Source organism: Suricata suricatta, chromosome 4 (genome assembly GCF_006229205.1).
Source record: "Suricata suricatta isolate VVHF042 chromosome 4, meerkat_22Aug2017_6uvM2_HiC, whole genome shotgun sequence".
Lineage (NCBI taxonomy): Eukaryota > Metazoa > Chordata > Mammalia > Carnivora > Herpestidae > Suricata > Suricata suricatta.
The window spans coordinates 136614156-136639776 of NC_043703.1; the positions used below are offsets into that span (position 1 = coordinate 136614156).

The following is a 25621-nucleotide window of genomic DNA, read 5'->3' on the forward strand; positions in this document are numbered from 1 at the left end:
CCTTCCCCCACCCCATAGTCCTCTGTTAGGTTTCTCTTGTTAGACCTGTGAGTGCAAACATATGGTATCTGTCCTTCTCTGCCTGACTTATTTCGCTTAGCATGACACCCTCGAGGTCCATCCACTTTGCTCCAAATGGCCAGATTTCATTCTTTCTCATTGCCATGTAGTATTCCACTGTATATATAAACAACATCTTCTTGATCCATTTGTCAGTTGACGGATATTTAAGTTCTTTCCATGATTTGGCTATCATTGAAAGTGCCGCTGTGAACATTGGGGTACATGTGCTCCTATGCATCAGCACTTCTGTATCCCTTGGGTGAATCCCGAGCAGTGCCACTGCTGGGTCATACAGGAGTTCTACTGATAGTTTTTTGAGGAACCTCCACACTGTTTTCCATAGCAGCTGCACCATTTACATTCCCACCAACAGTGTAAGAGGGTGCCCGTTTCTCCACATCCTCGCCAGCATCTGTAGTCTCTTGATTTGTTCATTTTAGCCACTCTGACTGATGTGAGGTGGTATCTCGGTGTGGTTTTGATTTGTATTTCCCTGATGATGAGTGACGCTGAGCATCATCTCATGTGGCTGTTGGGCCTCTGGATGTTCTCTTTGGAGAAGTGTCTATTCATGTCTTCTGCCCATTTCTTCACTGCATTATTCGTTTTTTGGAGTTTGGTGAGTTCCTTATAGATTTTGGATACTAGCTCTTTATCCAATATGTCATTTGCAACTACCTTTTCCCTTTCCGTCGGTTGCCTGTTTTCTTGATTGTTTCCTCTGCTGCGCAGAAGCTTTTTATCTTGATGAGGTCCCAAAAGTTTATTTTGGTTCTTGATTCCCTTGCCTTTGGGGATGTGTCCAGTAGGAAATTGCTGCAGGTGAGGTCAAGGAAGCTGTTTCCTGCTTTCTCCTCTAGGGTTTTGATGGTTTCCTGTCTCACATTCAGGTTCTTCATCCATTTTGAGTTTATTTTTGTGTATGGTGTAAGAAAGCACACCACGTCTTCTTTGTTCATTCATCAGTCAATGGACATTTGACCTCTTTCTGTAATTTGTCTGTTGTTGATAGTGCTGCTCTAAACATTAGGGTGCATATACCCCTTCAAATCAGCATTTTTGTATCCTTTGGGTAAATACCTAGTAGTGCAGCTGCTAAGTCAACACCCCAAAAATAAATAATCCAGTTAAGAAATGGGCAGAAGACATGAACAGATATTTATGCAAAGAAGACTTACAAATGGCTAACAGACACATGAAAAAATGCTCAGCGTCATTCAGCATCAGAGAAATACAAATCAAAGCCACAATGAGATACCACCTCATACCTGTCAGGATGGCTAACATTAACATCTCAGGAAACAACAGATGTTGACAGGGATTCAGAGAAAGGGAAACCCTCTCACACTGTTGGTAGGAATGCAAACTGGTGCAGGCACTCTGAAAAACAGTGTGGAGGTTCCTCAGAAAGTTAAAGATAGAGCTACCCTATGACCCAGCAGTTGCTCTAAATGTTACTTACCTTATTATATACTTAGAGTATCCCTAAGTATCAGGAAGTAATTTATAAAATTAGCAGGGTTAATTATTTTACTCTAGTTTTAGTTGCTTTCAAAATGTTTGGCAATACTTAATTACCATGTTAACATTAAATTACATAGCAATTTAAAAAGATCTTCAAATAGAAAAAATTAAATTGATACTGTTCCATTTCACTCCTTAGAAAATCTTCATGACACACCTTTCTGTTCTGAGAGTGAAATTCTAAAATAGTAGTATAATTATTCAAGATGTTTCCACATATTTATCTGCTTTGGTACAGTTCATGTTTTTTTTCTACAGAACGTTTTTCAGCAGAATTTGCATTTATAACTGCTTTGTAACTCACATTAAAACTATCTGATTTGAGGGCCACCTGGGTGACTCAGTCAGTTGAATCTACAACTCTTGATTTCTGCTCAGGTCATGATCCTGGAGTTGTGGCTTTGAGCCCCGTATCAGGCTCTGCACTGGGCATGGATCCTTCTTGGGGTCCTGTCTCTCCCTCTGCCTCCTCCCCCACTGGCATGCTCTTATTCTTTCTCAAAAAAATTAAAGAAAATATTTGATTTGAAGAAGTGTGAACACAAACAGACTCAATTTTTACATCTTAGGTAATACCTTAAGTATTTGAACATTTTGCTTTCTAATTTTTTTTTTATGTTTAACTATTGCTTTCAATTCTGTTTTTCTTGTGTTTTGTGTTTTGATTATTTTAAGAATGTGGAATTAATATTTGAAAATCTGAAAATCCTGTCATTCAAACTATTGCAAATGGTGTGATTTATAAGGAACAATAATTATGTTTGAATTTCTCACTTTCTTTTGAACCTCCTGAGTAAAAAGAATATTAATGAAGTCAGAGCATAAATTAGGATATGATTCCAAAACAGATGAAAAGCATTTCTTAATTGCTTTTTCTAACCTTTTTTCTGACACTGAGCTTTGACTTTGGGATTTTTAAAAGAGTTCCTGCTAGTTAGAGATCTGTGCAGTGGGCGTCAGATGAGGCAGAGAGAAAAGTTTGATAGCAGAAATTAGTGTGAATTTCCTGACCTCCTGGTTAGTTTTGCTCTTCCCTGTCTTGGATCCTGCTTTCTGTAAAATTGGTTAAACTGGTGAGTGTTCTGTGCAGAGAATGATCCGGTATGTTTAGGACTCCAGAAAAGGATGAACAGACCACATGGCTGTATCCGATTCTTGTTGCTTTCCGCTTCCATAGTGTTTTCTAGCTCTTTTCTTTTTGTCGTTCAGAAAGATCTTGAATTACCTGCAAGTGTAACTTGTTTTCTGTTCAAGCTTTTTGGCTGATTTGTGTATTTATTTCGTCATAGACAGTAGTGTCTTGTCTTTATGTTGTCTTCAGCCCTTTAAGTTAGAGACTATACTCAGGAGTGTTATTTCTCAATGGCCGTTTAATTTATATGCTGAGAACTTAGACGGCTCATTACTTGTTCTGGAGAAAGGTAGAAAGATATGGTTACTTCTTTTTGGGAGCTGTGTCCCAAATATTACTCTAGCCTTTTTTGAGGAATTTTTGAATGTTTTTGGCTATCTGTATCGCCGAACACTTTGCTAAGTGATTCCCTCATAACAGCCCTGTAGATTTTATTCATATTACCCCCATTTCATAGATGGGTAAACAGAGGCCTGTGCTCAGAGAACCTGGGTGCCCTGGTGTGAGGATGTGCAGTTACACGGAGACGCGTGCAAGGGCCCCTTGGCCCTGTGTTGCTGCTTCTGCGCCGCGCAGGCATGCTGTCTGTGGGCTTCGAGATCTTGGCTCCTTCCTTCCTTCCGATTAGTATAATTTTTGTCTTTAATCTCCTATATCTTGTTTACACCTTGTTGCTCCTGGTTTTGTATGGGAAAAGATTCCAGGGAATGACTGACTTTGAGACTTAATACGTGCTCATGCCAGGGAAGGAAGTGGTCCTGAGGCAGTTGTGAGTGTTCTCACTGTAAATCATGTGAGCGGAGCCCGTGTTGAGTAAACCTCTTCCCCTGTCCTTACCAGTTACTCTGGCACTTTGTCAGCTGTGAGGGAAACAATAAAGTAAATACTGTAATGCTTAATCATTTTCCTGCTTACAAATGGGCTCATATAAAAAAATTCCATTCTGAGAAGGGCATTTTACGGAGCTGTTAACTCCTTTGTAAAGAGACGGTGGAAACAGATGGATAGATTGCAAAATAATGTGAGACTCCCAGAATCAGCACTAGCTCTTCACTTTGAATTTGGACATTTGGATCCTTCAAATTTGGAAAGGGTAGATTAAGTGGAAACAGGATTGGGCTTTCTGAGATAACTTAATATTATAGTCGTTTATTACAATAAACCAAAAGTAAGAAATCTTTGATGTCCTGCATTTCATGGAGCGTTCCTAACCTCGAGGCTTCAGAAAGTGCTTTGACGTGTCTGTAGTACTTTTATCGTGAGAAATGTTCAAAGAGAGATGCTTCTCCCCTTCTCCTCTTCCTCCCCCCGCCCCCAATAAAATTTCAGCATCAACCGAATCTTCCCTCTGGCCCAGGTCAGTACCAGAAGCACCTAATCCCAGCACATCTGCTCTCAAAGTCCCACATGCAGTGTTTCTAAATGAGGTGCTGTTTGCTAAAAAGGTAAATTTAATCTGTCTCTGAGGTTTTCTCTTTTTAAAATTCACGTTGCCTTCCAGAAATGTGTATTGTTGTTTGGAATTTATAGGGCAACTGCAAACCCATCCATCGTGTGTGCTCGGTGGGGCTCCTTTCCTGCCTCTTCCTTGTCCCCTTGCCTGGTCTTTCTGTTCCTTGATCCTTCTAGTTCGTTCATCCCCTACTGGCTACTCTTTTGTCATCCTGGAGCCTTTGTATTTCTTAGTCACTCCATCGCTTTGCAAACCTTGTTGACAAGATTGTTTATCTTACTCGATTAATCTCACGTTGCCTTCCTAGACCAGGTTCTTCAGTGGACTTTTCAGAGCTCCGCCGCTGACTCCTTTGGGAGATAACTTCCTATCTTGTCACGTCATCTTTCTTCTGTTCACCTTCAGATTATTTTTGGCTTTGAGGTCTTTAAAAAAATTTTTCTCTCCTGCAAAATGTCAAGAGAAAAAAATCTGTCTCCTCACAATGTGGCTGTCACAGGCTCTCAGCTTCTTGGGCTGTGGTCTTAGAAGTGTTAAAGTCTGGCTTAGCCCACACCTGTCATTGCCACTGGAGTAGATAACTCCGAATGTAGCATCTGGGTGTTCAGCTCTGCCATTCTAGAGCATCTGTATTACAACCTTATGTGACCTGTCAGTCCTCTACTATTGTGTGTGCGCGTGTGTTATTTTCGTGTGCCCTCCTCAAGGCACCATGTGTCACCTTGGCTGAGTTAATTCATAGATTCATACAGTTTACAGGCAAGAGTGCTTTAAAAATGGTATCACTTCATCACCCGTATCACTGGTGAGGAAAAAGACCCCGGTTTGTTTAGGCCGTCACATCAGACGAGAGAATGCCCATCTCTGCTTCCTATCCAGCATTTTTCTATCCAGGTTGACTCTTGAAAAAGTTCCTAATTTCAAATACTTTTGATTAAGGTGTGATTTCCAGTTTCATCCCCATGTCAGACAGGTAATCTTTGCTGAAGAATTTTGTAATTTATGCCAGTGACTATCGGTCAGATGCCTCCTGTGTGACGAGGGTGGGCTTGTGCTTTGTTGGCATGTGTCTGACGTTACTTCTGCCCTTAACAGTTTTGAGAACTTATTCCAATTTATTAAAAATTCACGCAAACTTTCTTTTTTCTTTCTCTGCTCTTTCTTTAGATCTCGTGCTTCACCCCCACTTTAAAACATATCTTGAATATCTTTTCTTTCACTCCTGTGAGACCAGCATATGTTGGTCTCTAATTGTGTGTCAGGCATGAGTGTCGAGGATGCAGAGGAGACCCCAGCGTCCGGGAGCGCGCTGCCCGTGGCCTGTGGATCCAGCTCACAGACCACGCAGGGCACTTGATGAGTGATTCTCGGCCAGGCCAATTTTGCCTCCTGCTAAGACATTGGACAGTGTCTGAAAACGTGTCTTGTCACAACTGGATGGGGTAAGGGGCAGTGCTACTAGCATTCTGAGTAGAGGTCAGTGATTCTCTTCAACATCCCACAAGGCCTTGGACTGTGCTGCCACCCCCACCTTCCCCAGCCACCAACCAAGAACTACCTACTCCAAATGTCAGTACTGTCAAGGTTGAGAAACCTAGGTGTATAGTGATCATTGCTGTGTTCAAAACAGCTACCGTGTCCTTGATGTGTTAGTGCCTGGCCCCGTCTCACGATACAGGTGTGGATACATTACTCCTGCCCCTGGTTTGGTTTGGAGTCTAGGAAGGCTGAGTTGGATCTGGAGGACAAGAAGGAAGGACAGGCATAGTAAGCAGAGGGAGTGGTGTGGGCAAGCATCTAGAGGTGACAGGGACATGTGGGGCCCTGCAGTTTGCTCGTTATGGCTGGAACTTGAGGGAGAAAGCTGAAGGCGAGAGAGGAAGTACCTCAGGATGAGGGTGAGGAGGTAGCAGAGAAGAAGCCCGGAAGTAGGTAGCTGTGTATGCCACACTAAGGTGTTCGGTCTTTATGTAAAGGCTGCAGGAAACCAAAAAGAGGTTTTAAGTGGATCATCACATGTTTAGATTTGTCTTTTGGAAGGGCAGCTTCAGTGTTTCAGGGGGAACTAATTGGAAGGGGGCAGCTAGAGATAAGAAGTTGATTCAGAGGCTGTTGCACTCCTTCAGGTAAGAAATGAGCCGAAGAGTTACGGTAGGGACGGGAAAATGGTTGAACTTGAGATCCGAGAGAGGTTGACTCCACTGGTTGGGCAGCAGGGAAGAAGGAGTAAACGTCGGGTCATTGATTCCTGAATTGGGCAAGTGTAGCTAGAGCACATGTACCCCTTCCCCAAAGGGAGATGTACGGGTCCGTCAACAGCAGCCCATCGGGTTTCAAGCCCGGCCTCTTTGGGGGACGCCTGCGCGTCCTGTCCGCGCTGGGTGTGGCCCCTACGAAGCCGAGGTGAAGGCTGCCGTGTTAGCACATCCACCCACAAAGAAACAGCGAGAACGGGGCTGCTGCCATAAAAACTCCCTGTGGGAAGAAGGGGAGAATGGAAATGCCCTGAGGCTATTGCTTCACATCCTGTTGGAGAAGCATAACTGGACCCCGGTGGCGCGCTGGCCGCGGAGCAAACTCTTAGGTTGGCCAGTGTGGCTGCTTTGGGTTTTGTTCTGTGAGAGGAGCTCTTTTGTGCACTGTCCTTCGTAGCTCATCTGGGAGGGCGTATAATTCCTGTTTCAGCTCAGATGTCTCCTTGGAGAGCTTTCTTTGACCTCCCGATATAAAATAGGCATCCGGTGTTGAATGGCCGTGCTGCAGCTATCGGCTGGACGCACATTATCGGCAACGATCTAGTTCATTGACTTGTTTTACTTTTTCTGCCCCCTTCTACTGGAATAGCAGGTCATGAGTGGAGGAGGGGCTTTGGCAGATGCGTTCATTTTGAGTGTTAATACCTGTAATATCTGGCTCAGTATATTTTGTGAAAGAGTGGATAAATGCATGAGAAAGATATAGAATGCTGAAAGAGGAGCAGGATTGAAGAGATTTTTTTTTTTTTTTTTTTTTTTTTTTACTTTTGGTGGGAGAGAGGAAGGGGAGTTCAGTTTGGAAGTAATGGGATTTAGCAGTGTTCAGTTACAGCCATCCAGAGGGCCGCTGAACCCACAAGTGACACTCAGGAAGGAAGTTGTAGTAAAACTGGCTCGTGTTTACTGAACCCCTTCCTCAGTGCCAGGCTCTGTTCTCAGCCCTTTCCTGATCGTAGGCAAATGGAGCTGTGTGTACAGTTGTGGAAGCAGGAGAATAAAACAGGGGGATGGGAACATTCAGAGAGTGTGCGTGAGAAAAACAATAGGCACCGAATCCCAGGGGACAGGGCCTGTGAGAGCCCAGCAGAGAAAGAAGCACCTCTCCGAAGGAGCCACCAGAGGGGCAGGGGGAGCTCAGGGAGAGGACGGGCATGTTGGAATCCAGGGGAGGGGTGGAGGGGGGAGAGCTCTCCCCGCTGTCTCAGAGGGATCTGAAAAGTGTCCTTGGCCCTCAGTATCGAGAAGTGACCTGGGAGAGCTGTCTGAGGAAATCCTGGGGAAAGGAAATGAAGTGGGTTGAGGGTTGGAGCACCTATTACATGTGCTGCTGAAGTGAGCACGGGGGTTGAACTTGATGTTGCCCCGAGAAAGGGCTGGCTCGAGGAAGAGCTTGAAAATGCAGCTTGGGGAGGAGCTGGCTGCCGTGTGATTCCTAGGGTCTGGTGGAGGGGCCGGTGGGAATCGATGGCAGCCAGAGCACCGGTGGAGGGATGTCCTCAGACATATCTGTTAGCTGGTTTCTTTGTGTTTCCTGCGCGCTCTTTGATTTTCCTGTCCCGTCATTTTCCCAGTGGAATGGGAGGCCATCGAAGCTTACCAGCTGCCACACTGCTTCCTGCTTAGGGCGCGGTGGGGACTGGGCCACATCAGCCCAGAGGCATGGGTTCTAGGGAGAGTCCCTTTATTTCTTTTGCTGGAATCGGCTGTCGGTTTTGTGGTTTTCCAAGGTACCGTGGTGTCACGTGATTTCGCTCCTGCTCCTTTCCAGCAGGCCTGACGGTTCTGCGGGCATGAAAGCCATCCTTCAGAAGCCACCAGGCTGCCCAGAGTTACAATGGCACAGCAGTGTCCTCACCTGCACGTTTCATAAGGAAGCCCGAATTTTGGAATATGCAAATGTACATCCCCCTCTTTTAGTTCTGCGGTGACAGCCATTAGGTTTCCAACCGAGGGAGTAAAGATAGTGTTTTTAGAATATGCTGTTCAAATATAAAATATACCGTGGTTGCTTGATGCGTGGCTGCTAAAACTGTTCACCTGGCTAGATAATTTGAGGCTATACTGAGATATAGATCATGAAGTCAGGTTCTATAGAAAATTAAGTATTTTTCTCTTTGTTGCCTTTGAGAGAAATCACATTTGAGAGAATTAAAAAAGAATGGCTCTGGACTCTGGAGCCTAAGAAGTTTGTCTCTTTTGATAATCTGCTTAAAAATGTGAACAAATTGCATGAAAGCGTGTGAAAAATCTACAAATAACAAATCTACAACATAGTTATTTGTAAGTTTTCTTTTAAAACTAGCCTGCTTCATCAAAGGTGATCGTTATGCTGTCAGCAACATGAAGTGTGTTCAGCTAGGGGGCCTGGTCCAGACGTTTGGTTCTTAGAACAAAATGGCCTCCGATCTGGGAGGGACCAGGTGGGGCAGGACCACTCAGCAGGAGAGGAGAGTGTACCTGTTTCTCAGAGAGTAAAATTCTCAGATTCTCAGTAACACCATTGAATACTGACTGGTATTCCTGACTGGTAAAGAGGCACGTTACTCCCTCAAGAATATACTTCTTGGTGTTTCTCAGCTTTTTGTCATTAGGACTTCCTTATACTCTTAAAATTCTTTGAAGACCTCAAAGAGCTTTTTGTTTATATAGGCTATATTGATTGGTATTTACTATATTAGATAAAAATTTAAACAATTTACCAATTCATTTAAAAATACCAATAAGGAATTCATTAATGCTTACACAACTAGCATGTTTTTATGAAAAATAACTATATTTTCAAAAATTTAGGGAGAAAAAATGATATTGCTATGCATTTTTGTCGATCTTGTGACTATCTTGCTTAATCGAAGAGGGCTGGATTCTTAAATCTGCTTCCACCTTCAGCCTGCCATTTGGGATATTTCACTCTAAGTCATGAAAGAATGAAAGTGAAAAAGGCGAATCTTGTCTTAGTGTTTCTGAGAAAGTAATTTTGAGCTCATGGACCCTAGAAGTGTGTCATGGACCCCCTAGGGGATCCCTGGGCCACACTTTGAGAACCACTCGGCTAAACCCTGTGTTCAAAGGAGAGACCGTTGCCTAGGTTTCCTCTTTTATTCCTCGGAGTCTGGTAAATATTCATTATCTTGACTCTTCAAGTATGTTTAGTGAGTCAGCTTTCCTCTAAAAATCCAGAGAAAGGACCCATCTGGTGAATCAGGACCGAACTCCCTTTCCAGGACGCCCTGATTAGTCACAGTGTAAGAATCCATCTCAGCCTTTGACTCAGCAGCCAGAGAGGTGCCACTGGACCCTTTGCCCTGGGTCTGGTGACGCTGCAGACTGGTTACAAATCAAGATAAGCAGTTTAGGGAAAAAGTATTCTCTTTATAGTACAGTGGGTTCTAGGAAGTCTTGGAGGCTGCCAGGGGAAAGAAGCTAGAATCGTCTCCTAGAAACCGTGGGAAAGTCTCTGCGGAAGTGTTAGGGGCCTGCTGGTGCACGGGACCCACTCCGCTCTCCGAAAAGCATATGCACTCTTCCAGCTCCTAATTTCTGCACCGCGGCAATGGCAGGTGGCCTGGAGAGAGAGTGGGAAGCAATAATCAGCTCTCCAAGACACAGCATTCTCATTTTGCCAAATGTTATGTTACTGTTTCTCCAAACCTGTGATAGAAATATGCAAACTTAGGCTGAAAGAATGCATACTGTTAGTATTAAGTTTTCAGACTTTTTATAAAATACAGGTAAACAATATCAAAAGGTATCTTAAAAATTATGTAGTAAATTTTGCACAAAACAAATATGGGTACGACTTACGATATTTACATTGGAGCCGATTTACGTATCAGCTACGTGAGGAAAACTCATGAATACAGTAACATAAAAGCAGTTGCCTATGCATTTGACTTGCAAAGAAATGGGGGCAAAAACATTTTACAAACAGCATGATTTTGTCTGCTTTATGTGAATGAGCAGTGGCATTTTCTAACTGCTTGCCGCGTGGGCACATAAATCATCGTGGTGCATTCTTACTAATAGTCTTTGAACTTCTTTCTCTGTCCTTTTCCTCCGGGCCGTATTTTGCTGCCTTTAGCGCTTCAGCATGGAGGGGATCTCAAATGTCATTCAGAATGGCCTCCGCCACACCTTTGGAAATTCAGGTGGAGAGAAACAGGTGCTCGGTTATCCTTATTTTCCTCTTTCTCTGCTTTTTCATTCCCTGTGTAAGTGAAGGTCCTGAAAGCTGGCACTTTTACTAATTTACTAAGACTATTGCTTAAAAGGGAGAAGTGAAAGTTCATCATATCTATAGTCTTCGATAATGCAGAGGATTTCCCTTGAGGAAAAAGCATTTTTCTTATTGGGCAGCAGACTAAATGCATTCTTACTACGTGTTTTACAGCTCCATTTTCCACCGCCTTTAGAGAAATTGCTGCATGTGTAGAATATAACTAAACTAGAATATGCTACTATAATTCTAAAAGTCCGAGAAACAAGATGTCATTTTAGGGGGAAGAAAGCTGATCTTGGCATCTTTTTGATTAGAGTTCTAGGTCAAACATGTTGATAAGAGTCTATCATACCTCCTTTTAAATGAAATTCCGATGCTTTAAAGGTGTATCGTGTAGTCAGCCAACTCACATATCCACCAAATGAGGCATGAGACGTGACTTATACAGAATTCTACATGGCTATACATACACCTGCAGTCAGATGTGTAGCCATTTTGTATAATGACTTGAGGAGGACCATAAACATAGGAAACACATCTGCATTAATGAGTGTGCTTAAAATGACTTTTCACAATTTGAAATTTTCACTTCAAAAACAATTTTTTTCTTTTTAACATTTATTTATTTTTGAGAGACAGATCATGAGCAGGGGAGGGGCAGAGAGAGAGGGACACACAGAATTGGAAACAGGCTCCAGGCTCTGAGGTCTCAGCACAGGGCCTGACAGCAAGCTTGAACCCATGAACCATGAGATCATGACCTGAGCCGAAGTCGGATGCTTAACTGACTGAACCACCCAGGTGCCCCTGAAATTTTCACTTCAAAAAGAAAACTTCTCACACTGGCGTTTGAGCCTAGGGTTTTTACTAAAAGATAATTTCTGTATTACTCGAAGAACGGAAATAGTCGATATCAAATAATCCTTCACACTGACTTCTACAGCTCCCGTGAAGGATGGTCAAAATTTCGTTTTTCTTCTGGCCCCTCTCACCTATCTCAGACGCACAGGATGGCAAAGTGAACTTCCAAAGTGACCCACACATGGAAACCCGAGAGCGTGGCCAGAGAGTGTGCCCGAGGGGCTGGCTTCCTGATGCTGTCAGAGTCCCGCTTTCCTAACACACACGCTATTCGTGAAGCCCCGTGGGGGCTGGCTTCCCGCTTTCTGTGTATTCACTAGGAGACATTCACTTCCACAACTGGGTACCTGCTTGCACAAGTCTACACCAAAAAGTTAGTGGGAATTGTTTCCTAAACACGGAATCACTTTCCTACTTCTCTGTACCTAGGGAGCCAGTTCTTATGAAACCATTTCACCTTGTTTTTTGATTACGAGATCACTCAGGAATGAAATCGCTCAAGGAGGGTTAGGACTAGAGCTAAGATGGAGGGCCAGGATTAATACTGGGTGGGTCTGAAAGATTCTCAGTGAACTCACTAGATCTCCAGGTGAGCACAGTCAGACCACACTAAGCTATAGGGTTTTTGGTAGAGTAGTCAGAATAGGAACATCCGGATGATAAATTTTAGGTTCTGCTTCCTTGGGATGTAGTTTCAGGCCATAACTGACACTTGTGAGCCTTCACTGTAGTGAGTGAGGCAGTTCGTTTCCATGTCAGATGAGAATTTTCATTCTTCACCAGGCCATTGTCTCCTTTCACTTTTCTCTTTTCTTTTAATGCCTTTAAACTTTTAAACTACTTACAAATAACTTACAACAGTAATAATAATACACCTCTAAAATTACTTGGGTACATGTGTCTATATCAGCTTCTGGAAGAAGCTGGTGTGGGTTTTTAAGTTGTCAAGTTATCCACGTGACCATTTCATTCAACCGGAAAAAAAATGGTCAGAAACAGAATTATTTGGCTGTTGGGAATTATTTGGTCACGCAGAACTGTGCAACTATGTTTTCAGTTTTAAATTGCACATTTCCAACATACATGGAAAAGAGTAAGGAGAATGTTAGATAAGGCTTGACTTTAAAAATGAACAAATTGTAAACATTACCCTCAGACCTACTTTTGTGAAATTTTCAATCACTGAAAGGTGAAAATATGGGTATTTATATTAACGTTGAGTTTGTATGAAGTAGATGGACATAGGCAAAAAATACAGAGACAGCTGAGATCTAGTGAGATACCCGTGTTCCATGCTGACGAAGGTCATGTTCCATGGTGTAAAATAGACCTGCAGTGACTGCATCAGAGTTTTACAGATAAGGTCGTTCTGACTTAAGTGACTTTTTTTTTCTTTAACTTGGCAGTACTTGACAACAGTCATTCCTTATGAGAAAAAAAATGGACCACCATCTGTTGAAGATCTTCAAATATTAACAAAAAGTGAGTAAAGACAAAATTAAACTGTTACTTTATTTACTTTTGCTGATTCTAAATACTGATTTTGGTTGGTTGATTGTTGCTGTGTTTTGTTTTGTCAGTTTAGGATAGTAAATGACAGATGTCATCATTTATTGAGAATGAGACCATAAATGGCTATACCATCAAATATGACACTAAAATCTAGAGTTGATTTGTATTTTTTGTACTTTTTCATACCTTTTGAAATATTTACAAGCTGAGCAAGGGGAAAAAAGTGTAACTTGATTCCCCATGGTCTCTTGTATGTTTAAGAACATGTCATTTATCAATAGACAAGGTGCTTCATGGCTCTTACATAAATATGACTGTAAGTCAATAGGAAAGATTTAGAAGGTGGCCAGAAACACCCTCCTTTCTTAGGAATGTAGAATCCAAGGCAATAGTCATAAGCAGAATATAAATTGATAGTAATATTTTAAGAATATTCATTCAGCGAATATTAGGAAGGCCTATTCTGTGCCGGGCTGTGTTCTGGGCATCGAGATACTTTCTCTCGATCAAGACAGAAGTACTCCAGCTGCAAGAGGCTTGCATTTTAAAATAATTTGTGAGACCTAAACATATATTCTACTGATTATCTTTTATGATAGCCACAAGTGAGCAATGAATCCTGGTTCTTTCCCTGTTACTTACAGTCATATCCTTGAACGTTACTTATCCTTTTCTTGGTCAGTGAAAAACAAGGATAAACATATTTGCCCTGTTTCCCTCATAATAAATAAATTAACATACGTGTGATTTGGGGTAAGTTGGTCCCTGAGCTTTGTTTTCCTTGAAGGGACTGGATTTGCCGATCTGTAACTGTTGATTAAACAGCGAGCCAAGTGAGAGGGAATCACGGGAATGCATCCTGGTGGTGATGCCTAGCTTGGAATCCTGGGATATGCAGGCGTGGGTGTTGTGAGCACAAGCTGCCTGCCTGCCTTCTTCTACCCAAAGTTGTTACTCTTTCCTTTGGTGAAAGATACTTTCAGAACATTTTATACTAAGATACAGATAAATCAAGTGATACCAGCCAGTCTGAAAGAAAGAATGAAGAAATTAACTGGGTGGCCTGCCCTCTGATTTTCCTCGTGAAGTTATGAGTGTCCAGGACCCCACAGGGGAATGCTTAATTACAGGGCTGGGTCTTTTATTTCACAGTCCACTGTACTTTCTAATAATGTTAGCCTAAGGCATGTGATTTTATATAGAACCGAAAACCAATCTAAAACACGATAGGAAGCAGGAATACTGAACGGACTTGCCCTCTGAGAAGGGGACATAAATGTTGCCTGGAAGCCAGGAATTACTGAAAGACCTCGGCTTCTCAGAGCTCGGAGACAGACTTGGCCAAGCCGAAGACATCGTAATTCCCCCATCAGAATGTCCTCAGGCTGACTCTTAGATGAGAGCTGTGTAGATGGTACAGTTTGGAGTCTCTGGGTGAGTGGATGTGTGTGGGGTGTGAATGAATGCCCAAGTTAGTATGAGTGTCACTTTGAAGTAAAAAGCGGTTATATCCTAAAAACTTGGTGGGGGCGGGGAGCCAGAGCCTCTGCTGCCGCCACCTGTCTTTGTTCATGGCGAACGCCCCTGGGAGACCGTGTCAGCCTTTATGGTTGTGTAGCCTTCCTCATAAAAGCTCCTGCAAGTGCAGTAGCAACAGTAGTAAGAATTAGACTACTGTTCGTTGTGTTGATAGTTACGACCAATGCTTACATAGCATATACTGTTTTGGGCGCTATTCTGAGTCCTTCGCGTCTGAATTAGTAACTTGATAATCACAACCAGCCTTTGGGGCTCGTCTGATGACTATTCTCATGTTACAGATGAGGAACTTGGTGCGCTGACTGGTAAAGTAACTTGCTCAGGGTCCCATAGCTGGGAAGCGGGATAGCCAGGGTTTAAGTCCAGGTAGACACCATGTCGCTCTGTCGTGTGTCCTGGGGAAGCAGTGCGGCATTCTCCCCAGGGTGTTCCGGGGAAAGTTCAAGGTGGCAGTCACTGGGGAAGTGTAGCATTTGTTTACGTATTTCTCTGTGCACCTGCGTGGTCGAGATTTTTAACCACCCCAGCTGCTGATCTCACTTTCTTAGAGATAAAATTGTCAAAGATCCTGAAGCCAATGTGCCGGACTTCCTCTAGAGCATAGGAGCAGGCAGTGTGGCTGGGTGCTGCTTCAGTGAGGTCTGCCCCTTATTTTGGCCTTTAAGTGTTTCCAGGAAGGCTGACAGACATGCTCCTTGAAGAAGGTGGCTGCCTAGTCATTTATCTGAGAGTTTCTCCCGGTTGTGAGATGTGCAGATTGAGGGTCTCCTGCCTCCCCAAGCTCATGGAAGTGCTCACGATGGTCCCTCGCTTTCCAGTGTTCATTATGACAGACTTGAGGCTCTGGGTAAATCACCCTATTCTTTGCTCGTTCCTCTGTCTGGAAGTTTGTATCAGGGAGAAGAGTCTCAGGTAACAGGAATGCTCTCACCTGAATAAGGACCTACTCAATGACAGTACCTTCTTGAGCATTGACAGTTGTTTTTCCAGAAAAACGTGCAGAAAGTAAACACTGATTTGCATGGATTGATTTTGCTTGATAATTAATGAAGGCTACAGCGCAAATGAGATTTTCTGTGAGAGTTTGAAATTGTTGCCTTGTCTTTTTCTCCTTTCAGTTCTTTGTGCCATGAAAGAGGACAGTGAAAAGGTTCCGAGCTTGTTGACTGATTATATACTGAAAGGTGAGTTTTATAATGGAGTATGTGCAATGGTTGGGAAGTTTTGATTAGTCGATAAATACATCGTCTTGCTAATAGATGAAAAAAATAACTTCCAAATGCACTTTTATCGTTCTCATTTGTGCAGAGTGAGGAAAAATGCATGGCTTACTTATGCTCCTCACATTATGAATTATGGTTATATAAAATGCAACTTTTATTTGGGGTCTTGAGCTGGAAGTAACTTCCACAGCTCAGCTCTAGTAAGCATGGAGACAGGCAATGGAGGAAATATGGAGAAGTTCCCACAATTATGGGTCTTAGGTATGGAGAGACACAGAGTGGGGGTGTAGTAGGGTGGGGTCTGCCATCTTGGGGACAACAGAAAGAGGGGGACAGATGATGAGGATGGATGAAAGAGGGGACAGCCAAAGCAGTGAACAGTCCCAAAGGGCATATGAGGGATTTGTTGTAAGAGAAAGAAATGGGAGAGAGAAAGAAAGAATGGATTTTCATCAACGAGGACAGTGAAAAATGAGCCGTAAATTTTAGCGAGATCAAGATCACAGGTTGGGAACAGTGATGAGGCCAAGGAAGGTCATTCGAGAAGTTAGTGAGGTTACTCGCTTTGCCGAGGAAAGAGCCAAATTTGGATAATAAAGAGGAAACTGATGAACTTATTTAATTATGGGCAAAACTAATACTTTTCAATGAAAAAAATTTTTTTTATCAAGCAGCATTTATTCAGATGACAGATTTTCTAAGCAGCATAAAACGCATCTTGTAGTATACGATCCAGTACTGAGAGCAGTCCTCTGCTGGGGATATTTTTCTCTGGGTTCTCTTCATCAGCGTGTCTGGCCGGACATAGGAAGGTTGGGATTTCTGAGATGTCAGGTAACTCGGATGGGACATTTCTTCAACCACAGCTTCATAAAAAGGGAACCTCCGTAGAATATTCCAGGAGCTCAAAGTGAGCGACACATTTAAGTGTCACCTGTGAGAGACTGAAGTGGAACCGGCCATTCGTAGGTTAGGGGTGCGGGGAAGGGGGTTGAGAGAAGAGATTGAAATGTTTAGGTAAGCCGTGTTCTTCTGATGGAGGGCTTTTACTGCCTATTACATTCCAGTTTTTTTTTTTTAATACCTGACATCTTTGCTTTTATGTTGTGCTAGCACTGGTATGAAAGCTGGACTGTTCTGAGGGTTGTTCTTATAGATGTGACACAGGAATGAGGAACATAAAGAACATGCCTCAGTTTTTAATTATAATGGGTCCCCGGGGCACTGCCTTGGGTGCCAGAGATGGAATGAGCTTCGAAAGTATTCTCTAGCTATTTTATCCTTTGACCACATGGAAGAATTTTATGATCCGGAGAACAGAGTTATCTTGGGGGCAAATGATATTTAAGTGTTTCCTCTGAAAACCCGGCCTGTAACTGTGAACCTATACCGAGTGTCTTAGGGAAGCAGCACTTAGCTAATTCTGTTCCTCAGGCTCAGGCTACAGGTTCCAGCCTGTGAGCCCAGCCCGTCCGTACCTGTTCTCCTGAGCTGCGTGCGTGCACATGTTGTGGCTTTGCCTCGCTCTGTGAGGACGGGGTGGGGAAGAAGCGAGGGTGCAGCACCCCGGACAAGTGAATGGGCGTGTGCAGAGCTCAGAGGTGTTCGGTCTCATGGGAAGGCCCAGATGGGCCATGGTGGCAACTGCTCTTTCACCCATCCTGGGAGGCCACAGCGGGTTAGCAGTTCCTCCGCCTCGGGGGCCACTACAGCCCTTGCCCGGCAGGGCTTTCTGCTCAAGGGAGAACTCTCCTTCTGCGTCCCTGGGGGGACTTCCTCAGAGTTGTTTCAACACCGAAGACTGTGTCTCCTGGCTGCTGAATATACCCGCTTAGTTGAAATGTGAAGGTCTGGAATGATGGAAGGCAGAAAAGTGGCCTCATTTGGCCTGAGAAACGTGGGATGGACGCGGTGGGGGGGAAGCGTTTCCTCCCGCCTGCCGCTCTACCGCGCCGTGGCCTGCCGCCCCCCGCCCTCCGGGCTGTGCCGGAAGCTGCGGTGTGGACGTGCTTGCTGCTGTGCGCATGCGGAGACGTGAGCCCTTCTCCCACTTGCCACGGAGCCTCTCGCTGCGGTACTAGCCGGACGGTACAGGGCCAAGGTTACCGGCTCTTTGCTCTACGTGGTATCCTAAGAGACGTGGCCTTTCGGTATCTCATTTCTGGGCAATTTTAATACATATGTCTTGAGAGAACTTTTCTCTGTAGGGTGTAGGTAGCTTTTAAGAAAAGGTTGCTACTGTAGGTCCTTGCATTCATATTGACATCTCAGTATTTGATAGTGTATTTTTATATACATAGAAGATGTATATAAAATGTATGTTTACATCTTGTGTTAATGTAGGCAAAATATACTTTTCTGTTTACAAGTTCTTCTTCTTCCTCCAGTTCTGTGTCCTACATAAAACATCAGGCCGGGAGCGGCTTTCCCTTTCGAGGACTCCGGGCTAGATTTCCTATGGCATTGTTCCGAAAGCTGGCTACCACCCCCTTCCTGCTGTTGGAGACTCCGGGCACTCGAACTTGGGTTTGTGATTCAGTGTTACTAGATCATGCTTTCACTAATTCTATTCTGAACCAAGAGACATATGGCACGGTTTTGAATTCTGGAGGTGTTTTTTTTGTTAAATGCTAACAATTACGAGTTCCTCTCTCCTCCAGCTTTGTAGAGGAAGGCGGGGGGCAGTTTCTGCACGGGTGCACTTGTATTTTTCCTGCACTGATGCCCAGGTGAGTTTTGCGGCTTCCTGTACTGTACTGTACTGAAGAACTTGTTGAAAGCATTGAGACTCTTCAGTGATGGCCAGAACCCACCCTGACTTTCCTGAGGGAACGGTCAGGATAAATATTACCTACCAGTATTGTCCGGGGACACAGACCCCGAAGCGTGGGCTGTCCTGGGAAGGAGCGGACCGAGCACGCACTGCGGCGAGCGTCACTGGGACCTGCCGGCGACGGAGGCCGCCACACTTCACCACTGCCCCAGCTGTCACCATCAAGTTGCCCTTCACTTTCAGAATCTTGTATTAACTCTGGATGCTTACATGTTTAGCCTCACGGGTCTGTGAAGAAGTGTCCTTTAAAAGGAGTTTGTGTCCTTTAAGGTGCTTACCTGTGTCTTGCAGCCTCGCCCCGCTCCCATTCGGGTTCTGTCTGCCCCCCGCCCCACCTGCTTGTCTTCAAGTCCCAGTCCTGAGAGCAGTGCCTCGTCCATAGATCACTGGCCTCGAAACAACTTTGGCGGTTTCCAACTGAGTCATTGCCATTTAATAAATGTTGGGAGAAAGGGTAACATATGCTTGAGAGACTGAGAGTTTTTGTTGTATTTCTTACGAGTTTTCTTCCCTTTCAGGGCTAGCTTCTGCCCTGTACTGTTCTACACATGGTCTGTCACTACAGTGTGTGAGCTGGTGAGACCCTGGTTAGCTTCCTGATGGTGAGGAGGGGGGAGGGGGACCTTTCCAGATGGCCTGGGGTTGCTGTGGGCAGACAGACGTTCGGCTCCCATTTCCTGGGTCTGTGAGGCATCCCAGCAGCCTCCTTCCTCTGACGACACGAGTGTAGTAGGAGTTACGGAGGACCTGCCAGGGGGCTTTAGGGTTCCACATACCTGTGAGCATATGGGCCCGTCCCTTTTCCTCAGTCCACCCGGTAACCTGCACACTGGAGCTGTGAGGCCAGTAGCTCAGTTAGGACTTGGATGCCAGCTCGGTATCCATTACCTGGATACGTGCGGAATGTGATTTGGTTCCTTGTTTGGTTTTTAAGATTTTATTTTTTAAGCAGTCTCTACACCCAGTTTGGGGCTTGAACTCACAACCTGCAGATTGAGAGTCACACATTCTACTGACGGAGCCAGCCAGGCGCCCCGAGATGGTTCCTTGTTTTATTAATGCCTTATTTGATAGTGAATATGTGGGACTCACTGGCTCCTTGCCCTGGACCTGACGAAGCTGCATACTTATGTACAGTATAACCTAAATTGATCCAAATTTGTAACAGCTTTGCCCGTACTAAGGAAATATCACTTTAGAGGACACACTACAGGCAGAAGTCCTTGAGGAGATGTTTTTTTGGGAAGAGATCCAACAATTGCCTGTTTATGGTTCATTCTTAAGTTGATCCTTCTGGAGTGTCTGAAGAGAGATTTTGTCAGCTCACGGTCCCCCTGTGATGAGAGTTCTCTGTCTTCAGTGGTAGACCACCAGTGTTTCCCACCTGGACCCTGTCACCCACGCGGAGAGGATACCGGTGAGGAGATGAGCAGCATGTTTGTGATTGGTGACTGGCAACAGGTAGGTTTTAAGTCTCCCTCGGAGCAGGTGTCCCGGGCCCTGTACCCCAAGGCAGGGCTCCCAGGGCCAGGCCCGTGGCTGCCTGGGACGCTGGAGGGGCAGCGGACCGACCACCTGGACACAAGAGGACGATCTGTCCTTTGTGTGATTTAGATCCAGAGTGCTGATCTGTTGCCAAGAACCAAGTCACAAACAGTTGTCTCACAGCTTTGGATTTAGGAGAAAACGAACCGTAGAACCACAGTGCACTCCCAGTGCCATAGATCTATTTTATTCTTCAGGAAATTAGATTTGTTTTTCTTTTACAAGAGCACAACAGGAACCAAAGTAAAAGAGTAATAGATACAGCACTCAGGATAAATCATATCTTTAAAATAATAATAAAAAAATTTACACCTTGTCCTATATCCTGTTAGTATTTTCATAATATGGCCATGATTGAAAAAAACAAAAAGCAAGCATTTACAATTTTTTTTGATAGAGATTTTTTTTATGCCAGGAATGGATTAATTGTCAACAAAATTTTATACTAATCAGGCTGATGTAAATCTATTTTGGTAACATTGTATCATTAACAAATTTATTTTGGAAATAGATAAAAAATATTGCCCCTTCATAATAAGTCTTTTTTTTTTCCTTTGATGCAAACAGCTAGAACACCTTTTTCTTTTCCTTTTGATATTCTAAGACAAAAAAATGGTTAATCTTCAGATTAATAAATTAGGTCATTATAATAATAAATTAATTTTTTTTAAAGTTCAGCAACCTCTGTCCAAGTATTTACAACAATACTTGAAAGTTCCTTTACAAAACAGAACACATTTTCTTTTCACATTAAGCATACTGGGTGTCTGTGTCTTTCTCCACAAGCATTTTAAAAAGAAAACTCAATGCACAAATGGGTAATTAGTATAAAAGTGCCGAGAGCTGTTTGGAAAGTTAACACTAGAGGATGCAGTCAGTTTATACTTGAGGCAAACTACAACGAACTTCCAGCTTATTACGGACCATATTCCAGTAGTTGTTTCAAACAGTTGTTTGAAGGAAAAAAAAATCCAGGAGCTGATTAGCGATGCAGATGAACTGCTGTTGATGTTTCTGGCCAGGGAGCAAACTGAAAACCAACAGAAAGCAGATCCAAATGAGGAAGATTTTAATGACGGAACACCTCCTCCATCGCAGGTGTGATGCTGACTGCACAGGCGTGTGCACGTGCACACACACACACACACACACACACACACACACACTCTCTCCACATCTTTCTTCCCAATTAAACCGCAGGTAGAATAAAATTTTGTGTTGTTAAAAATTGGTAAGTGATCAGAAGCATTGATATGGAATGCCTGTTTGTCTTTGTTCTGGTTAAAATCTCATAAAAATACATTCAACAGGAAAACATAAATTGTATGTGTATAAATATATATGCACATATATATTATATACACACGCACACAAATACTTTTGTTTTTTTGAAGCATAAGATAGTTACATAAATATTCCTATAATTGCTAAAGTTTAAGGAGGCATATTTTTCTTTCTGAGCTTCAACAAAGGTGCTTGAATAATATACAATTAAAATGAAGTAGTTTCTATTTTGTAGAATCAGTATATAATAAGGAAAAAAACAATCCCCAAACAGTCCTCTTTAAAAGTTTCTTCTTAAGCTAGAGCTTCAACAACAACTATGGACAACCAACAACAGAACAAAGCGACGACGGAGAGTGAAGCGCAGCCCCTGGAAGACCTGGCGTCCTTGGCCCTCGCCCTCCGCCCCGCGTGGCGAGGGGCTCCAGTGCTCGCATCAAGAAACGACTTCCGTCTCCTCCACTCGCTGACTCTGCTAGGAACTGGCTGGCTTGGAAGAAAACAAAAGCAGCAAAAAGTCTAACTGGATCTATCCTCTAACCCGCGTCAGAGAAACGCCGCGACACATCTCTCCCCCCGCCTCCCCGCCTCCCGCGGCTGGGACTGTATAGAAAAGAAACTCGTGGCTTTAGCCCGGGGATGGCTAGCAAAGGTTCTGGTGTGCGGTCTGGCAGTCCTAAGGTGGTGAACGGCAGCTGGACGGCAAGGCCTCGGTTTCCCCGCTCACTCAGGCCTGGGCTTGGCCGCAGCCCGGGCAGTCTTCAGAGCAACGGTGGGGGGGGGGGGAAGGCATCCTCTGGGCTTCTCCCCGAGCCAAGCTGACCAATTTGCCTTCCCAACACCACCTGCCCCCTTCCCCAGCCGAACTCGCTGTCCCCCGCCCCAGACACCCCTACAGCTAGATTACAAGCAAATACATCTTAGCAACTTTAAAAACTTTGGTTCTAAGAAAACACTTGGTCAGTGATCTTGAGGAGAGTGGGAATGTTTGTTCGGCACATTGCTGGAGACAGAGCCCGGCCCGGCAAGTTCTTAGCGCTGTACGTCAAGTCACAACCCAAAACGATCCACTAAGCAAGTGCACAAATTCTAGTTTACTTTTCAAAGCAGGTTTAGCCGTCGTCTGTCTTTCAAAACCTCTTCCCCAGTGCCTTCCTTCACACGGTCTGGTAGAAGTTGTCTGCCTGGAGGTGGCTCTGTTTCTGCGTGCTGTAGAAGCCGCTGAGTCTCGCGTCGGGCTCGGCAATTCTTAGCATCCTCTGCGAACTGTCCGCTGGGACTCTGCCTCCTTTCTTGCAGTGCACAGACACCAGCTGATTATTCAAGGAAGAAGGCTGTTTGAGGACGGGGGAAAACCCACAAGAGTTAGCGGTTTCACATACCCTCCATTAACAAATCTCGTGCCTGATTCAGGGGAGGTTAACAGCCTCGCAGGACTCGGACAGGCCGGGTGGATGTGGGGTTTACACCCTGTTCTAGTAACAACGGTAGTTTCGCGAGGGCTACCGACAAACTGCTGTAAGTGAAATAGTCAATAAAATCTGTCAGGCTGGTGTCAAGGGAACTGAGAAAAGACTCCGGTGAAGTGACGTAACTATTTTCAAACCTGTAAAGTGCAGGCTTGTGCTTAAAGGGTTGAAGAAGTCATTACCCGCCAGGCAGAGTTTAAGATAAACACATGATTTTAAATCACTTTCTGTGTAAAACCCTCATCACAGGCTGCGCCGGCCTGGTCTGCACCCAGCCATTCCACGCACGTTATGAGCTCGTTTCTCTTCCTATCGCTGCACAGGGGACCGTCCCGCTCAGCCCCGCGTCCTGACCCCGCGTGTGCCCAGCAGAGGCTGCGACAGTGCGTACTTGTTGAAAGAAAGGGGCACAAAAAGCATCTGATAGGAATTTCACACGGAGGAGTTCTCTAAATGGTCAACTGGATTAAAATAATTATTCAAGCTGTTTTCCATTCTTAAGAGTGTAGGACTTTTTTTTTTGTAAAAAACTAAATGCAAAAAGTAGACAGCGTTGGAAAGAGTCATGACTTATTCCCCCTTTAATGGAAATGGATTTTCTCAGTCTTTAAAATGCGCTGATTTGACAATAAATACATATTCTTTCTCCCTCAATATATGTGTCTCTCTCTGCCTGGTCTAGTTAGTAGAATTTTACAGTCTCTTTAGGATCTTTTGCTGCCTTTCCCCTGCGTGCTTGCCCCGGACATGCCCCCTGTCCTTTGGAGTTGTGTGTATACTCATGACGCTCTAGCTCCCCTGTCACCTGTGCCTGAGTGCTGTCACCCTCTTTCCAGGACTTCTTTCCCAATTCTAAGGTGAAAGATCACTGAGAAATTCAAGTTTTAATTTCTAAACTAGCAATGATTTAGGAATCAGTCTAGAAGCATTTCTTTTTTTTTTTTTAAAAACCTTAAATCGAGGAAAGTGGAGGTGTGGAGGGTCAGGATCCATTAACCAATGGCTGATGGGTAATTCATCCAGTGACTGCTCCAGCCCGAGGCAAGTACTATGTATGTGATGGATACGGCCTGCTGTGTGTGTGAGGCTCTGAAGACCAAAGCAAAATTTCCGCTGGCTAATATGAAAGACAACGAGCAGCTGAGAATTCCAAGCAAGCTTTCCTAGTTTGGTCACATAAGACAAGACAAACTTTTCCAAGACGGTACCTTAGTTGGTGTCCGATACCAGCAAAGCAGTGGTATCCACTGTTTCTTCTGATTGATGAACAGGAATGCTATGATAATAGAGAGGCCGATTATTATGGGGACCACCACTGAGGCGATGGAGTCCAGCGACGCATCTTCGCCTGCGTGTGGCCTGTTGTTCTCTCTGTAATCTACCTGCAGGTGACCCATGTCTAGGAGGGAAAAAAATTACCAGCATTTATACCTAAACCAGAATTTTTAAGGATTATTTTAGTTCCATTGCAAACAGTACTTTCAGGCTAAAACATGACTCAAGTCCAATGATCCAAAGCGCGCTTATGAGAGAGCAGCACTCTCAGGGATGAGGGGGGACAGGGATATTAGGGGGAAGAGGTTAATAACTGGGCAGAGTGAAGCTGGCTCCAGCTAGCCAAGAACGCAAAACTGTTATGTGCAGACCTTAGAAAAGTCACTAAAACTAGATTACTAAAAATATTTTGATAAACATTAACCTGTATGGCCTAAGATTTTGAAGCAGAAACATTAGCTTACCTCCCTGTTTACCAGGACAAAATTTCTTTGACTTACTAGAGTAACAGCTAAGACTAACTGCTAGTGAAAAGCCAGAATCAAGGGTCTGTTTGGTCTTTGGTTTACTGAGTTAATGCCTCCCTCTTCATCAACTTGTTGAAAACTCACTAGGCCTATGAGATCATTTTCCTGCCTTCATTTTAACACGCTGCACAGGGGACGTTTAACTTTGTTCTTATAAATGAAGGTCTTTCTGTTCCTTTAAATCCTCATTCTTGCCATGAATATTGCAGAGATACCAAGGTTAACTGTATACCAATCAGGAGCACTCCCTGGAAGTTTCCTTACTTTTATTTTCTTTCAAATAAACCACTGTGGTCAGACTGTCCAAATGCATCAAAGAACAGGCTAGTGAAAGAGGCTGGGATTACATGTTCCCAAGGATTTGCTCTTAAATGATTCTGGAAACCCAGCTCACAGCAGCACAGTTCTGTCATATTAAGACAGTTTAGAGTTTAAAAGACCAGTTTTTTGTTAATATGCTGCTGCTTTGGTGTGTGGGAAGAAGGGAGCCTTCCGAGTCATTCTATCCAGTGTACACAATAAACCCTTTTAGGGAGGTGAAAAAACCCCCACGTTTATCAGCATCAAGAAAAATGCCAAAGGTAGAAATAACATCTTACTGATGAATTCAGGTTTTAATGAATGCAGTAAGGAATTTTTGCTTTACCACATTCCAAATGACATGGCAAATGGTTTTAGGAATATATGTCATACAAGTAGAGTGAAAAGTAAGGAAAATCTTAATGAAAGGAAAGTCAAGCTCAGTTGACGTCTGTTTATAAAATTTAGTCCTGAAGTTCTGTTTTGATGCAAAAATCAGGCCACAAAGTTTAGCTTTGAGCTTCCTAGCAGCCAAAGCAAAAATGCAAACAGGTATCATCAATTGCTTAGGAGAAGTGTAAATTTCCCTGCAGTTGACAACAAGGAGATT

At 43.9% G+C, this 25621-nt stretch overlaps 2 protein-coding genes across 3 annotated transcripts in view; one reads left to right on the forward strand and one right to left on the reverse strand.

The window, feature by feature from the left end:
* The window catches only part of FEZ2 (fasciculation and elongation protein zeta 2), a 44677-nt gene extending 25604 nt beyond the window's left edge, over positions 1-19073 (forward strand). The window contains exons 6-9 of one of the 2 annotated variants that reach the window (XM_029937962.1): positions 10506-10586; positions 12911-12986; positions 15674-15739; positions 18166-19073. In XM_029937962.1, the coding sequence (XP_029793822.1) occupies positions 10506-10586; positions 12911-12986; positions 15674-15739; positions 18166-18182 (240 nt within the window). In that variant the 3' untranslated portion in view covers positions 18183-19073. The remainder of the gene's footprint in view (positions 1-10505; positions 10587-12910; positions 12987-15673; positions 15740-18165) is intronic. The other variant, XM_029937963.1, reaches the window with a different exon arrangement.
* A 1248-nt stretch (positions 19074-20321) lies between these two features.
* The window catches only part of CRIM1 (cysteine rich transmembrane BMP regulator 1), a 186356-nt gene continuing 181056 nt past the window's right edge, over positions 20322-25621 (reverse strand). The window contains exons 16-17 of the mRNA XM_029937961.1: positions 24118-24308; positions 20322-22774 (exon numbers count right to left, since the gene is read on the reverse strand). Of these exons, the coding sequence (XP_029793821.1) occupies positions 22598-22774; positions 24118-24308 (368 nt within the window). The 3' untranslated portion in view covers positions 20322-22597. The remainder of the gene's footprint in view (positions 22775-24117; positions 24309-25621) is intronic.